Genomic DNA, 14,346 nt, shown 5'->3' on the forward strand with positions numbered 1-14,346 from the left:
AATCAAACACATTTAATATTATTATTGAAAATCAAAGACTACAAACAAGTACTGTGGTCATGGTGAAAGACACTGCATTTTTGTGCACAGTATCAATGTATTTTCACTTTTTTTTACTGGGTAGTTTGGTTCAAATACAGTTGAAGTCGGAAGTTTATGTACACTTAGTTTGGAGTCATAAACTCGTTTTTCAACCACTCCACAAATTTCTTGTTAACAAATTATAGTTTTGGCAAGTCGGTTAGGACATCTACTTTGTGCATGACTAGTCATTTTCCAACAATTGTTTACAGACAGATTATTTCACTTATAATTCACTATCACAATTCCAGTGGGTCACTAAGTTGACTGTGCCTTTAACCTCTCTGGGGTAGGGGGCATTATTTTGACACCCGGATGAAAAGCGCGCCCAAAGTAAACTGCCTGTTACTCAGGCCCAGAAGCTAGGATATGCATATAATTGGTCGATTTAGATAGAAAACACACTAAAGTTTCTAAAACTGTTAAAACTATGTCTGTGAGTATAACAAAACTGATATGGCAGGCGAAACCCCGAGGACAAACCCCCCCCCCCCCCCCCCGCTTACCACTATTTTCAAGGGCTAGTACTATAATTATAAGCCCAAGTCCTCCCAAATTGCAGTTCCTAGGGCTTCCACTGTAAACAGACTTTAGAAAGAGTTTCAGGCTGGTTTTTGGAAAAATGACCCAGAAATTGTACTTTTTCTAGGTGGCTCTCATTTTGGCTGTAGTGTTTCCAAGCGCGTGGAGGAAAGCACGTTCTTTCTTATTTATCTCCGGTAATGAACATACTATTCTCCGTCTTAAATTTGATAGTTTATTTGCGTATTAGGATACCTAAGGTTTGATTATAATCGTTTGACTTGTTTAGAAAAGTTTATTAATAACGTTTGAGATTCATTTTGTATGCATTTTGCTGGAGGGAAACTGGGTGCATTATTGGCTGAAGCGCGCCAGCTAAATTGAGTTTTTATGGATGTAAAGGACATTATCAAACAAAAGGACCATTTATGATGTAATTGGGACGTTTTGGATTGCCAACAGAAGATCATTAACCTCTCTAGGGTAGATGGCAGCATTCTGAATTTTGGATGAAAAGCATGCCCAAATTAAACGGTCTGCTACTCAGGCCCAGAAGATATGATATGCATATAACTGGTAGATTTGGATGGAAAACTCAAGTTTCCAAAACTGTTAAAATAGTGTCTGTGAGTATAACAGAACTGATTTGGCAGGTGAAAACCTGAGAAAAATCCATTCAGGAAGTATTTTTTTTGTGGGTTTTGTAGTTTTCTATTCAATGCCATTTCAGTATCCATTGACTTAGGACTCAATTTGCAGTTCCTATGCCTTCCACTAGACGTCAACAGTATTTAGAAATTGTTTCAGGCTTGTCTTCTTATAAATGAGGGAGTAAGGCCAGTCTGAACGAGTGGACCCTGACATGTCACAGGGCTTTTTTATGCGCAATCCAGAGAGAGTGCATTTCTTGTTTACCTTTTATATTGACGACGTTATTGTCCGGTTGAAATACTATTGATCATTTAGGCTAAAAACAACCTGAGGATTGAATATAAACATCGTTTGACATGTTTCTATGAACTTTACGGATACAATTTGGAATTTGTCTGTTTTGTCTGTTTTTTCTGTTTTGACTGCGTTTGAGCCCGTGGATTACTGAAGAAAACACGCAAACAAAAGAGGTTTTTGGATATAAAGAGACTTTATCGAACAAAAAGAACATTTATTGCGTAAATTAATGTCTTCTGAGTGCCACCATATGAAGATCATCAAAGGTAAGGGATTAATTTTATCTCTATTTCTGAGTTTTGTAATTCTTCTACTTGGCTGGTTACTGTTTGTAATAATTTGTCAACTGGGCTATGTTCTGGGCTAGGTATGCTTTCGCCGAAAAGCATTTTATAAATCTGACACCGTGGTTGGATTAACAAGAATTTAATCTTTAAACCTATGTAAAATAAGTTTTGTTTTCTGTATTTTTATAATGAGCATTTCTGTATTTGAATTTGGCGCTCTGCAATCTCACTGGATGTTGGCCAGATGGGATGCTAGCATCCCACGTACCCTAGAGAGGTTAAATATTTGAATTTAGTATTTTTGAATTTCGTGCTCTGCAATTTCACTGGATGTTGGCCAGGTGGGACACTACTGTCCCACGTACCCGTAAGAAGTTAAACAGCTTGGAAATTCCAGAAAATTATGTCATGGCTTTAGAAGCTTCTGATAGGCTAATTGACATCATTTGAGTCAATTGGAGGTGTACCTGTAGATGTATTTCAAGGCCTACCTTCAAACTATGCCTCTTTGCTTGACATCATGGGACTGGTGCACTTCACAAAATAGATGGCATCATGAGTGAGGAGAATGATAAATATATATAGATATATATTGAAGCAACATCTCAAGACATCAGTCAGGAAGTTAAAGCTTGGTCCAAATGGACAATGACCCCAAGCATACTTCCAAAGTTGTGGCAAAATGGCTTAAGGACAACAAAGTCAAGGTATTGGAGTGGCCATCACAAAGCCCTGACCTGAATCCTATGGAAAATGTGTGGGCAGAACTGAAAAAGCATGAGCGCACGAGGAGGCCTACAAACCTGACAGTTACACCAGCTCTCTCAGGAGGGATGGGCCAAAATTCACCCAACTTATTGTGGGGAGCTTGTGGAAGGCTAACTGAAATGTTTGACCCAAGTTAAACAATTTAATGGCAATGCTACCAAATACTAATTGAGTGTATGTACTCTGACCCACTGGGAATGCGATGAAATAAATCAAATCTGAAATAAATCATTCTCTCTACTATTATTCTTACATTTCACAGTTTTGTGGTGATCCTGTGGTGATCCTAACTGACCTAAAACAGGGAATTTTTTCAAGGATTAAATGTCAGGAATTGAGAAAAACTGAGTTTAAATGTAGTTTGTTAACCTTCCGACTTTGACTGTAGCACCAAAAGGCCACCATCTGGTCTCTTGACTTTCCTTTCCTCAATGTGTTTTCTTTTTTCCTTTGCTTTTTACACATCTGTTTTGTACAAAATGACATCAAAAAGCCAATATTCCAAATTGCACCCTATTCCCTTTATGATGCACTTATGGTGCGCTACGTTGAACAAAAGTAGGGCATTATGTAGGGAATTAGGGTCCAATTTGGGGGCGCAACCACTGTTAGTGAACCCTGCTCTGTCAGAGGAGCAGTATGCCTTTTAGTCAACATGGCAGCCCTCTGTCTGACAGTGGATGCCCATCTGCATCTGTCATTTCAAATGATATGATGCTGTTCCTTCCTTGCTGAGTCAGAGTCCTTAAGGTAATGCCATTGTTGCCACCCCGCCCTAACTTTAATACAATGTCACACGGCATGTCACTGCAGTGTGAATTTACTCTTACGTCGTTGTTAATCTACTGTACTTCTAATAGATTGAATTAAGTAGATCATTAGCTGATGCTTTTTTCCCTGTCTCTCCCTTTCAGTCGGATTTGAAATGTGTCCAGGATGCCAAAGGAGGCTCTTTCTACAGAGACCACTGCCCTGTTCTCGGTGAGTACAGTACTCGTGATCCATTGCACTACGCCGTAATTATTGCACCAATACTTCCCCAGCACAGTTTTCTGCAGTTGAGTCCAAGGGCATCAGGAGCACGTCTCTGCCTGCCTGCTGCTACTGGTAGTGTCCACTAGGTGGCACCACCACACCAATACAGGCAATATCAGGCTGCATGGAGACAGCCCGGGTGCAGTCACAGGCCACACTGGCACAGCATTTCCGCAATCTCAAGGATCGTGTCTTCTCTCAGATATTCCTGGCCAGTGATACCTGGGTTTTGTTTAGCAGCACTGCAGCAACCAAATGAACTCGTCAAGTTTAATACAAGTAATCAAAAAAGACTATCCGTGATCTGATTTGTCCACCCTATTTTATCTTAGTGAGACTAACCTACATAAATAAAGGTGAACTAAAGTAAATAAATAAGAATGTGTAACCAGTATGTATTCCACCTGCCCTCTCCCCGCAGGTGAGCAGAATGGCAACAGAAACCCAGGCGGTTTGCAGATCGGAGACCTGGTCAACATCGACTTGGACCTGGAAATAGTCCAGTCCCTGCAGCACGGCCACGGAGGCTGGACAGACGGTATGTTCGAGACTCTCACCACCACCGGTACCGTGTGTGGCATCGACGAGGACCACGACATTGTGGTGCAGTACCCCAGTGGGAACAGGTAAGCTCTATCAGGTCTTAATTCAGGCCTAGTTAAATTAAGGTTCAATAAAAAAATAAAGACCAGTACACAAGCACAGTCCTTTCACAACACCACAACTTCTGTCATAACAAGAATAGGACATGGACTTAACCTATTTGTCCTAATGAAAGATATTTATGACACTGTAATTTCGATGATGTAGGTGCCACCTCAAAGTGTGTGTGTGTGTGTCCAGGTGGACATTCAACCCTGCAGTGCTGACCAAGGCCAACGTGGTGCGTAGTGGGGAAGGTGTTGCGGCGGGGGCAGAGGGAGGCAGCTCCCAGTTCCTGGTGGGAGACTTGGTCCAGATCTGCTACGACATCGACCGCATCAAGCTGCTGCAGAGAGGCCATGGGGAGTGGGCTGAGGCCATGCTGCCTGTAAGACACACATGGGGAGTGGGCTGAGGCCATGCTGCCTGTAAGACACACATGGGGAGTGGGCTGAGGCCATGCTGCCTGTAAGACACGCATGGGGAGTGGGCTGAGGCCATGCTCCCTGTAAGACACGCATGGGGAGTGGGCTGAGGCCATGCTGCCTGTAAGACACGCATGGGGAGTGGGCTGAGGCCATGCTGCCTGTAAGACACACATGGGGAGTGGGCTGAGGCCATGCTGCCTGTAAGACACACATGGGGAGTGGGCTGAGGCCATGCTGCCTGTAAGACACACATGGGGAGTGGGCTGAGGCCATGCTGCCTGTAAGACACGCATGGGGAGTGAGCTGAGGCCATGCTGCCTGTAAGACACGCATGGGGAGTGAGCTGAGGCCATGCTGCCTGTAAGACACACATGGGGAGTGGGCTGAGGCCATGCTGCCCGTAAGACACGCATGGGGAGTGGGCTGAGGCCATGCTGCCCGTAAGACACACATGGGGAGTGGGCTGAGGCCATGCTGCCCGTAAGACACACATGGGGAGTGGGCTGAGGCCATGCTGCCTGTAAGACACACATGGGGAGTGGGCTGAGGCCATGCTGCCTGTAAGACACGCATGGGGAGTGAGCTGAGGCCATGCTGCCTGTAAGACACGCATGGGGAGTGGGCTGAGGCCATGCTGCCTGTAAGACACGCATGGGGAGTGGGCTGAGGCCATGCTGCCTGTAAGACACGCATGGGGAGTGGGCTGAGGCCATGCTGCCTGTAAGACACGCATGGGGAGTGGGCTGAGGCCATGCTCCCTGTAAGACACGCATGGGGAGTGGGCTGAGGCCATGCTGCCTGTAAGACACGCATGGGGAGTGGGCTGAGGCCATGCTGCCTGTAAGACACGCATGGGGAGTGGGCTGAGGCCATGCTGCCTGTAAGACACGCATGGGGAGTGGGCTGAGGCCATGCTGCCTGTAAGACACATGGGGAGTGAGCTGAGGCCATGCTGCCTGTAAGACACGCATGGGGAGTGGGCTGAGGCCATGCTGCCTGTAAGACACACATGCGTTTCCTTTGTCAACAAAACATCCTTTTTCTTCCACATCTCATCTCCCACGTAACAAGGACCGTATCACCTGGGTGTATGTCATGACTACTAAGCCCTAAAACCCGTTCATCGGTACCTACTGTTGTTGCTGCTGCTCCCCTCCTCCCGTTGCCCTTAGCCCGCCCCCTCAGTTTTGAGTGTTCACGAAAGGCTCCTTGAGTCAAACTGATGTCCCAATTCAACTTTAAGCTAGGTGTAGTGTCTTTTCAGCTCTTTAGTTGACTCTCCAAACAGAGTGAATCAAGTTGCAGACTTGCTAGTGAATGGTATTCAAATTACACATGACGCTCTGCGACACTAGGCTGGAAAAGTTTGTGTAGGAAAGATGGCTGCCAATGAAGCAATGTATTGGTCATGCATTCTAATTGGTATACTAGTGTTTACATATTGTAACGACGTGTTAGTCTGTTTCAATATCCACGTTGGCATAGTACTCAGAATGCATTCCTGATTAGAGTAAATGTATGTATCTAGTATGCTGGAGACCGTGGATATTGCAACGTAGCCTCAGTCTTATCAAAGAACAGGGAGACAGCCACAAAACGCCTTTCCTTTCCTCGCTCAAAAACTTGACGGACATCAACAAGGCCCCAGATAATTGGCTGTGTAGATGAGAAATGTCTGGCTCTCACTCAGCCCTTCAACTGCCCTTTGAATGAATAATCAGAACAGTGCTATAGACTCATCTGTGATTACGCTTTCCTGTCATGTTTTTGGAAAGGAAGGGCCGTGTCTGTTTCTGAAATGGGAACGAATGGCTTTGTAGAAATTAAATACACAGATGCGCATCTCTTTTTGGTTTGTTCCCCCTCAAATTGTATTTGTTTTTTATACCTTGGTTATATCTCAGATCATTTAACTTCCCTGTGTAAGAGACACTAGAATTCTGAAAGGAGGTTCAGAATTCCCTTCAATAATATTTGGTACTTAACAGATTGTAACAGAATCTCTTAACAGTATGGTATGTTTATGCTCTTTTGAGGTTGTAATAAAAAATACTATAGTAAAGAATGTATTGTTTTCCTCAGACCCTGGGCAAGGTGGGCCGCGTGCAGCAGATCTACTCTGACAGCGACCTGAAGGTGGAGGTGTGTGGAACGTCATGGACCTATAACCCTGCTGCCGTCACCAAGGTGGCCCCCACTGGCTCTGCTGTCACCAACGCCTCCGGAGGTAGTCAGAACACACACATTTACAGCGTGTACACACCGATACACAAACCATAAACCAATATTTTTTTCCATATCTACTACTAGCCTGTTTATAAGTGGGCATACACATACACTGACCCCTCTTACACACCACACACAATCTTCACTCCTTGGACCTAGAAGATGACCCCCATGTAACGTTGTGTGTAGAGCGTCTGTCTCAGCTGCTGAAGAAGCTGTTTGAGACCCAGGAGTCGGGTGATGTCAATGAGGAACTGGTCAAAGCAGCAGCCAATGGAGACCTGGCCAAGGTGGAGGACATCCTCAAGAGACCTGACGTGGACGTAAGTGATCTCTTCATTCAACACAGCTTCAAGCTTGGTGGGTGTCTATCATAGTTTAGTTCCATGGCGCATTCCCCCCCTCGAGGATATATTTACTGGTAATTGAGATGGCAAAATGATGATATGACGACGGGCTCAGTTAATCCTTAAGTGTCCATTGACGCAGCGGTGCTGCCATCTATACTGAACAAAAATATAAATGCAACAATTTCAACTATTTTATTGGAGACATCTTCTCATTCAAAGGTTTTTCTTAATTTTTTATATTTTCTACATTGTAGAATAATAGTGAAGACATCAACACTTTGAAATAACACAGGATCATGTGTTATGTGCCTATCGATGACAGCTTTGCACACTCTTGGCATTCTTTCAACCAGCTTCATGAGGTAGTCACCTGGAATGCATTTCAATTAACAGGTGTGCCTTGTTTAAAGTTAAATAGTGGAATGTCTTCCCTTAATGCGTTTGAGCAAATTAGTTGTGTTGTGACAAGGTAGGGGTGGTATACAGAAGATAGCCCTATTTGGTAGAAGACCAAGTCCATAATATGGCAAGAACAGCTCAAATAAGCAAAGAGAAACGACATTCCATCCTTACTTTAAGACACGAAGGTCAGTAAATCTGGAACATTTCAAGAACTTTGAAAGTTTCAAGTGCAGTCGCAAAAACCATCAAGTGCTGTGATGAAACTGGGTCTCATGCCACAGGAAAGGAAGACCCGGAGTTACCTCTGCTGCAGAAGATAAGTTCATTAGAGTTGACTGCATCTCAGATTGTTCCCACCGTGAAGCATGGAGGAGGATGGGGGTGCTTTGCTGGTGACACTGTCAGTGATTTATTTAGTATTCAAGGCACACTTAACCAGCATGGCTACCACGGCATTCTGCAGCGATACACCATTCCATCTTGTTTGCACTTAGTTGGACTATCAATTGTTTTTCAACAGGACAATAGCCCAACACACCTCCAGGCTGTTTAAGGGCTATTTGACCAAGGAGAGTGATGGAGTGCTGTGTCAGATGACCTGGCCTCCACAATCATCCGACCTCAACCCAATTGATATGGTTTGGGATGAGATGTACCGCAGAGTGAAAAGCAGCCAACAAGTGCTCAACATATGTGGGAACTTCAGGTGAAGCTGGTTGAGAGAATGCCAATAGTTTGTAAAGCTGTCATCAAGGCAAAGGGTGGCTACTTTGAAGAATCTAAAATATATTTGGATTTGTTTAACTATTTTTTGGTTACTACGTGTTATTTCGTACTTTTGATGTCTTCACTATTATGTAGAAAATAGTAGGAAATAAAGAACAACCCTTGAATGAGTAGGTGTCCAAATTTTGACTGGTACTGTACATTCATTAAGCCCTAATCTATGGATTTCACATGACTGGGCAGGGGCGCAGACATGGGTGGGCCTGGGAGGGCATAGGCCCTCCCAAATCAGAATTATTTTTTTTCCCCCACAAAGGGGCTTTATTAGAGAAAGAAATGCTCCTCAGTTTCATCAGCTGTCTGGGTGGATGGTCTCAGATGATCCCGCAGGTAACGAGGTGGTGTTCCTGGGTTGCCGTGGTTACATGTGATTTGCGGTTGGGAGGACAGTTGGACGTACAGCCAAATTCTCTAAAACGACTTTGTAGGCAGTAGAGAAATGAACAATACATTCTCTGGCGGACAGTCTTGCAGTCAGCATGCCAATTGCGCTCTCCCTCAAAATTGAGACATCTGTGACATTTGTTGTGACAAAATTGCAAATTTTAGTAGCCTTTTATTGTCCCCAGCACAATGTGCACCTGTGTAATGATCGTGCTATTTAATCAGCTTCTTGATAAACCATCCACCTGTCAGGTGTGGCATATCTTGGCAGAGAATCTAGCAGGGATATAAACAAATTTGTGCACAACATTTTAGAGAAGTAAGCTTTTTGTGCATGTTTAACATTTTTGGGATCTTTTATTTCAGCTCATTAAATGTGGGACCAACACTTTACATGTTGCATTTATATTTGTGTTCAGTATATTTAATAATAAACACAAAATCCCAATCAATTTCCATCAATTTAAGCTCAAATCAGGTTGTTTTACATGGGTTGCGTCAAAAAAAACATCCCGCAGCATGATGCTGCTACCACCATGCTTCACCGTAGGGATGGTGCCAGCTTTCCTCCAGACCCGATACTTGGCATTCAGGCCAAAGAGTTCATTCTTTGTTTCATCAGACCAGAGAATATTGTTTAAGTACCTTTTGGGAAACTCCAAGCGGGCTGTTGTGCCTTTTACTGAGGAGTGGCTTTCGTCTGGCCACTCTACCATAAAGGCTTTATTTGGTGGAGTGTTGCAGAGATGGTTGTCCTTCTGGAAAGTTCTCCAGAGCTCTGTCAGAGTGACCATTTGGGTTCTTGGTCACCTTCTTGAACAAGGCCCTTCTCCCACGATTGCTCAGTTTGGCCAGGTGGCCAGATCTAGGAAGATTTTGGTGGTTCCAAACTTTTTCCATTTAATAATGATGTAGGCCGCTGTGTTCTTGGAGACCTTCAAATCAAATTTATTTATATAGCCCTTCGTACATCAGCTGATATCTCAAAGTGCTGTACAGAAACCCAGCCTAAAACCCCAAACAGCAAACAATGCAGGTGTAAAAGCACGGTGGCTAGGAAAAACTCCCTAGAAAGGCCAAAACCTAGGAAGAAACCTAGAGAGGAACCAGGCTATGTGGGGTGGCCAGTCCTCTTCTGGCTGTGCCGGGTAGAGATTATAACAGAACATGACCAAGATGTTCAAATGTTCATAAATGACCAGCATGGTCGAATAATAATAAGGCAGAACAGTTGAAACTGGAGCAGCAGCACAGTCAGGTGGACTGGGGACAGCAAGGAGTCATCATGTCAGGTAGTCCTGGGGCACGGTCCTAGGGCTCAGGTCCTCCGAGAGAGAGAGAAAGAAAGAGAGAATTAGAGAGAGCATATGTGGGGTGGCCAGTCCTCTTCTGGCTGTGCCGGGTGGAGATTATAACAGAACGTGGCCAAGATGTTCAAATGTTCATAAATGACCAGCATGGTTGAATAATAGTAAGGCAGAACAGTTGAAACTGGAGCAGCAGCATGGCCAGGTGGACTGGGGACAGCAAGGAGTCATCATGTCAGGTAGTCCTGGGACATGGTCCTAGGGCCCAGGCCAGTTGAAACTGGAGCAGCAGCATGGCCAGGTGGACTGGGGACAGCAAGGAGTCATCATGTCAGGTAGTCCTGGGGCATGGTCCTAGGGCTCAGGTCCTCCGAGAGAGAGAAAGAAAGAGAGAAGGAGAGAATTAGAGAACGCACACTTAGATTCACACAGGACACCGAATAGGACAGGAGAAGTACTCCAGATATAACAAACTGACCCTAGCCCCCCGACACATAAACTAATGCAGCATAAATACTGGAGGCTGAGACAGGAGGGGTCAGGAGACACTGTGGCCCCATCCAAGGACACCCCCGGACAGGGCCAAACAGGAAGGATATAACCCCACCCACTTTGCCAAAGCACAGCCCCCACACCACTAGAGGGATATCTTCAACCACCAACTTACCATCCTGAGACAAGGCCGAGTATAGCCCACAAAGATCTCCGCCACGGCACAACCCAAGGGGGGCGCCAACCCAGACAGGCCGACCACAACAGTGAATCAACCCACCCAGGTGACGCACCCCCAGGGACGGCATGAGAGAGCCCCAGTAAGCCAGTGACTCAGCCCCCGTAACAGGGTAGAGGCAGAGAATCCCAGTGGAAAGAGGGGAATCGGCCAGGCAGAGACAGCAAGGGCGGTTCGTTGCTCCAGAGCCTTTCCGTTCACCTTCCCACTCCTGGGCCAGACTACACTCAATCATATGACCCACTGAAGAGATGAGTCTTCAGTAAAGACTTAAAGGTTGAGACCGAGTTTGCGTCTCTGACATGGGTAGGCAGACCGTTCCATAAAAATGGAGCTCTATAGGAGAAAGCCCTGCCTCCAGCTGTTTGCTTAGAAATTCTAGGGACAATTAGGAGGCCTGCGTCTTGTGACCGTAGCGTACGTGTAGGTATGTACGGCAGGACCAAATCAGAGAGATAGGTAGGAGCAAGCCCATGTAATGCTTTGTAGGTTAGCAGTAAAACCTTGAAATCAGCCCTTGCTTTGACAGGAAGCCAGTGTAGAGAGGCTAGCACTGGAGTAATATGATCAAATTTTTTGGTTCTAGTCAGGATTCTAGCAGCCGTATTCAGCACTAACTGAAGTTTATTTAGTGCTTTATCCGGGTAGCCGGAAAATAGAGCATTGCAGTAGTCTAACCTAGAAGTGACAAAAGCATGGATTAATTTTTCTGCATCATTTTTGGACAGAAAGTTTCTGATTTTTGCAATGTTACGTAGATGGAAAAAAGCTGTCCTCGAAATGGTCTTGATATGTTCTTCAAAAGAGAGATCAGGGTCCAGAGTAACGCCGAGGTCCTTCACAGTTTTATTTGAGACGACTGTACAACCATTAAGATTAATTGTCAGATTCAACAGAAGATCTCTTTGTTTCTTGGGACCTAGAACAAGCATCTCTGTTTTGTCCGAGTTTAATAGTAGAAAGTTTGCAGCCATCCACTTCCTTATGTCTGAAACACATGCTTCTAGCGAGGGCAATTTTGGGGCTTCACCATGTTTCATTGAAATGTACAGCTGTGTGTCATCCGCATAGCAGTGAAAGTTTACATTATGTTTTCGAATAACATCCCCAAGAGGTAAAATATATAGTGAAAACAATAGTGGTCCTAAAACAGAACCTTGAGGAACACCGAAATTTACAGTTGATTTGTCAGAGGACAAACCATTCACAGAGACAAACTGATATCTTTCCGACAGATAAGATCTAAACCAGGCCAGAACATGTCCGTGTAGACCATTTTGGGTTTCCAATCTCTCCAAAAGAATGTGGTGATCGATGGTATCAAAAGCAGCACTAAGGTCTAGGAGCACGAGGACAGATGCAGAGCCTCGGTCCGTTGCCATTAAAATGTCATTTACCACCTTCACAAGTGCCGTCTCAGTGCTATGATGGGGTCTAAAACCAGACTGAAGCATTTCGTATACATTGTTTGTCTTCAGGAAGGCAGTGAGTTGCTGCGCAACAGCCTTCTCTAAAATTTTTGAGAGGAATGGAAGATTCGATATAGGCCGATAGTTTTTTATATTTTCTGGGTCAAGGTTTGGCTTTTTCAAGAGAGGCTTTATTACTGCCACCTTTAGTGAGTTTGGTACACATCCGGTGGATAGAGAGCCGTTTATTATGTTCAACATAGGAGGGCCAAGCACAGGAAGCAGCTCTTTCAGTAGTTTAGTTGGAATAGGGTCCAGTATGCAGCTTGAAGGTTTAGAGGCCATGATTATTTTCATCATTGTGTCAAGAGATATAGTACTAAAAGACTTGAGCGTCTCTCTTGATCCTAGGTCCTGGCAGAGTTGTGCAGACTCAGGACAACTGAGGTTTGGAGGAATACGCAGGTTTAAAGAGGAGTCCGTAATTTGCTTTCTAATAATCATAATCTTTTCCTCAAAGAAGTTCATGAATTTATCACTGCTAAAGTGAAAGTCATCCTCTCTTGGGGAATGCTGCTTTTTAGTTAGCTTTGCGACAGTATCAAAAGGAATTTCGGATTGTTCTTATTTTCCTCAATTAAGTTAGAAAAATAGGATGATCGAGCAGCAGTAAGGGCTCTTCGGTACTGCACGGTACCGTCCTTCCAAGCTAGTCGGAAGACTTCCAGTTTGGTGTGGCGCCATTTCCGTTCCAATTTTCTGGAAGCTTGCTTCAGAGCTCGGGTATTTTCTGTGTACCAGGGAGCTAGTTTCTTATGAGACATTTTTTTAGTTTTTAGGGGTGCAACTGCATCTAGGGTATTGCGCAAGGTTAAATTGAGATACTCAGTTAGGTGGTTAACGGATTTTTGTCCTCTGGCGTCCTTGGGTAGGCAGAGGGAGTCTGAAGGGCATCAAGGAATCTTTGTGTTGTCTGTGAATTTATAGCACGACTTTTGATGTTCCTTGGTTGGGGTCTGAGCAGATTATTTGTTGCAATTGCAAACGTAATAAAATGGTGGTCCGATAGTCCAGGATTATGAGGAAAAACATTAAGATCCACAACATTTATTCCATGGGACAAAACTAGGTCCAGCGTATGACTGTGACAGTGAGTGGGTCCAGAGACATGTTGGACAAAACCCACTGAGTCGATGATGGCTCCGAAAGCCTTTTGGAGTGGGTCTGTGGACTTTTCCATGTGAATATTAAAGTCACCAAAGATTAGAATATTATCTGCAATGACTACAAGGTCCGATAGGAATTCAGGGAACTCAGTGAGAAACGCTGTATATGGCCCAGGAGGCCTGTAAACAGTAGCTATAAAAAGTGATTGAGTAGGCTGCATAGATTTCATGACTAGAAGCTCAAAAGACGAAAACGTCATTTTTTTTTTGTAAATTGAAATTTGCTATCGTAAATGTTAGCAACACCTCCGCCTTTGCGGGATGCACGGGGATATGGTCACTAGTGTAGCCAGGAGGTGAGGCCTCATTTAACACAGTAAATTCATCAGGCTTAAGCCATGTTTCAGTCAGGCCAATCACATCAAGATTATGATCAGTGATTAGTTCATTGACTATAATTGCCTTTGAAGTAAGGGATCTAACATTAAGTAGCCCTATTTTGAGAAGTGAGGTATCATGATCTCTTTCAGTAATGACAGGAATGGAGGTGGTCTTTATCCTAGTGAGATTGCTAAGGCGAACACCGCCATGTTTAGTTTTGCCCAACCTAGGTCGAGGCACAGACACGGTCTCAATGGTGATAGCTGAGCTGACTACACTGACTATGCTAGTGGCAGACTCCACTATGCTGGCAGGCTGGCTAATAGCCTGCTGCCTGGCCTGCACCCTATTTCATTGTGGAGCTAGAGGAGTTAGAGCCCTGTCTATGTTGGTAGATAAGATGAGAGCACCCCTCCAGCTAGGATGGAGTCCGTCACTCCTCAGCAGGTCAGGCTTGGTCCTGTTTGTGGGTGAGTCCCAGAAAGAGGGCCAAT

The 14,346-nt window shown here is 44.6% G+C and overlaps 1 protein-coding gene across 3 annotated transcripts in view; it reads left to right on the forward strand.

The window, feature by feature from the left end:
• Window positions 1-14,346, forward strand: part of LOC115114586 (E3 ubiquitin-protein ligase mib1) — a 105,517-nt gene that overhangs the window by 17,370 nt on the left and 73,801 nt on the right. For all 3 annotated transcript variants that reach the window (XM_029642962.2, XM_029642964.2, XM_029642963.2), the window contains exons 5-9: window positions 3,521-3,587; window positions 4,063-4,267; window positions 4,485-4,671; window positions 6,794-6,938; window positions 7,127-7,260. In XM_029642962.2, the coding sequence (XP_029498822.1) occupies window positions 3,521-3,587; window positions 4,063-4,267; window positions 4,485-4,671; window positions 6,794-6,938; window positions 7,127-7,260 (738 nt within the window). The remainder of the gene's footprint in view (window positions 1-3,520; window positions 3,588-4,062; window positions 4,268-4,484; window positions 4,672-6,793; window positions 6,939-7,126; window positions 7,261-14,346) is intronic.

Source organism: Oncorhynchus nerka, linkage group LG9b, assembly GCF_034236695.1.
Source record: "Oncorhynchus nerka isolate Pitt River linkage group LG9b, Oner_Uvic_2.0, whole genome shotgun sequence".
Taxonomy (NCBI): domain Eukaryota; kingdom Metazoa; phylum Chordata; class Actinopteri; order Salmoniformes; family Salmonidae; genus Oncorhynchus; species Oncorhynchus nerka.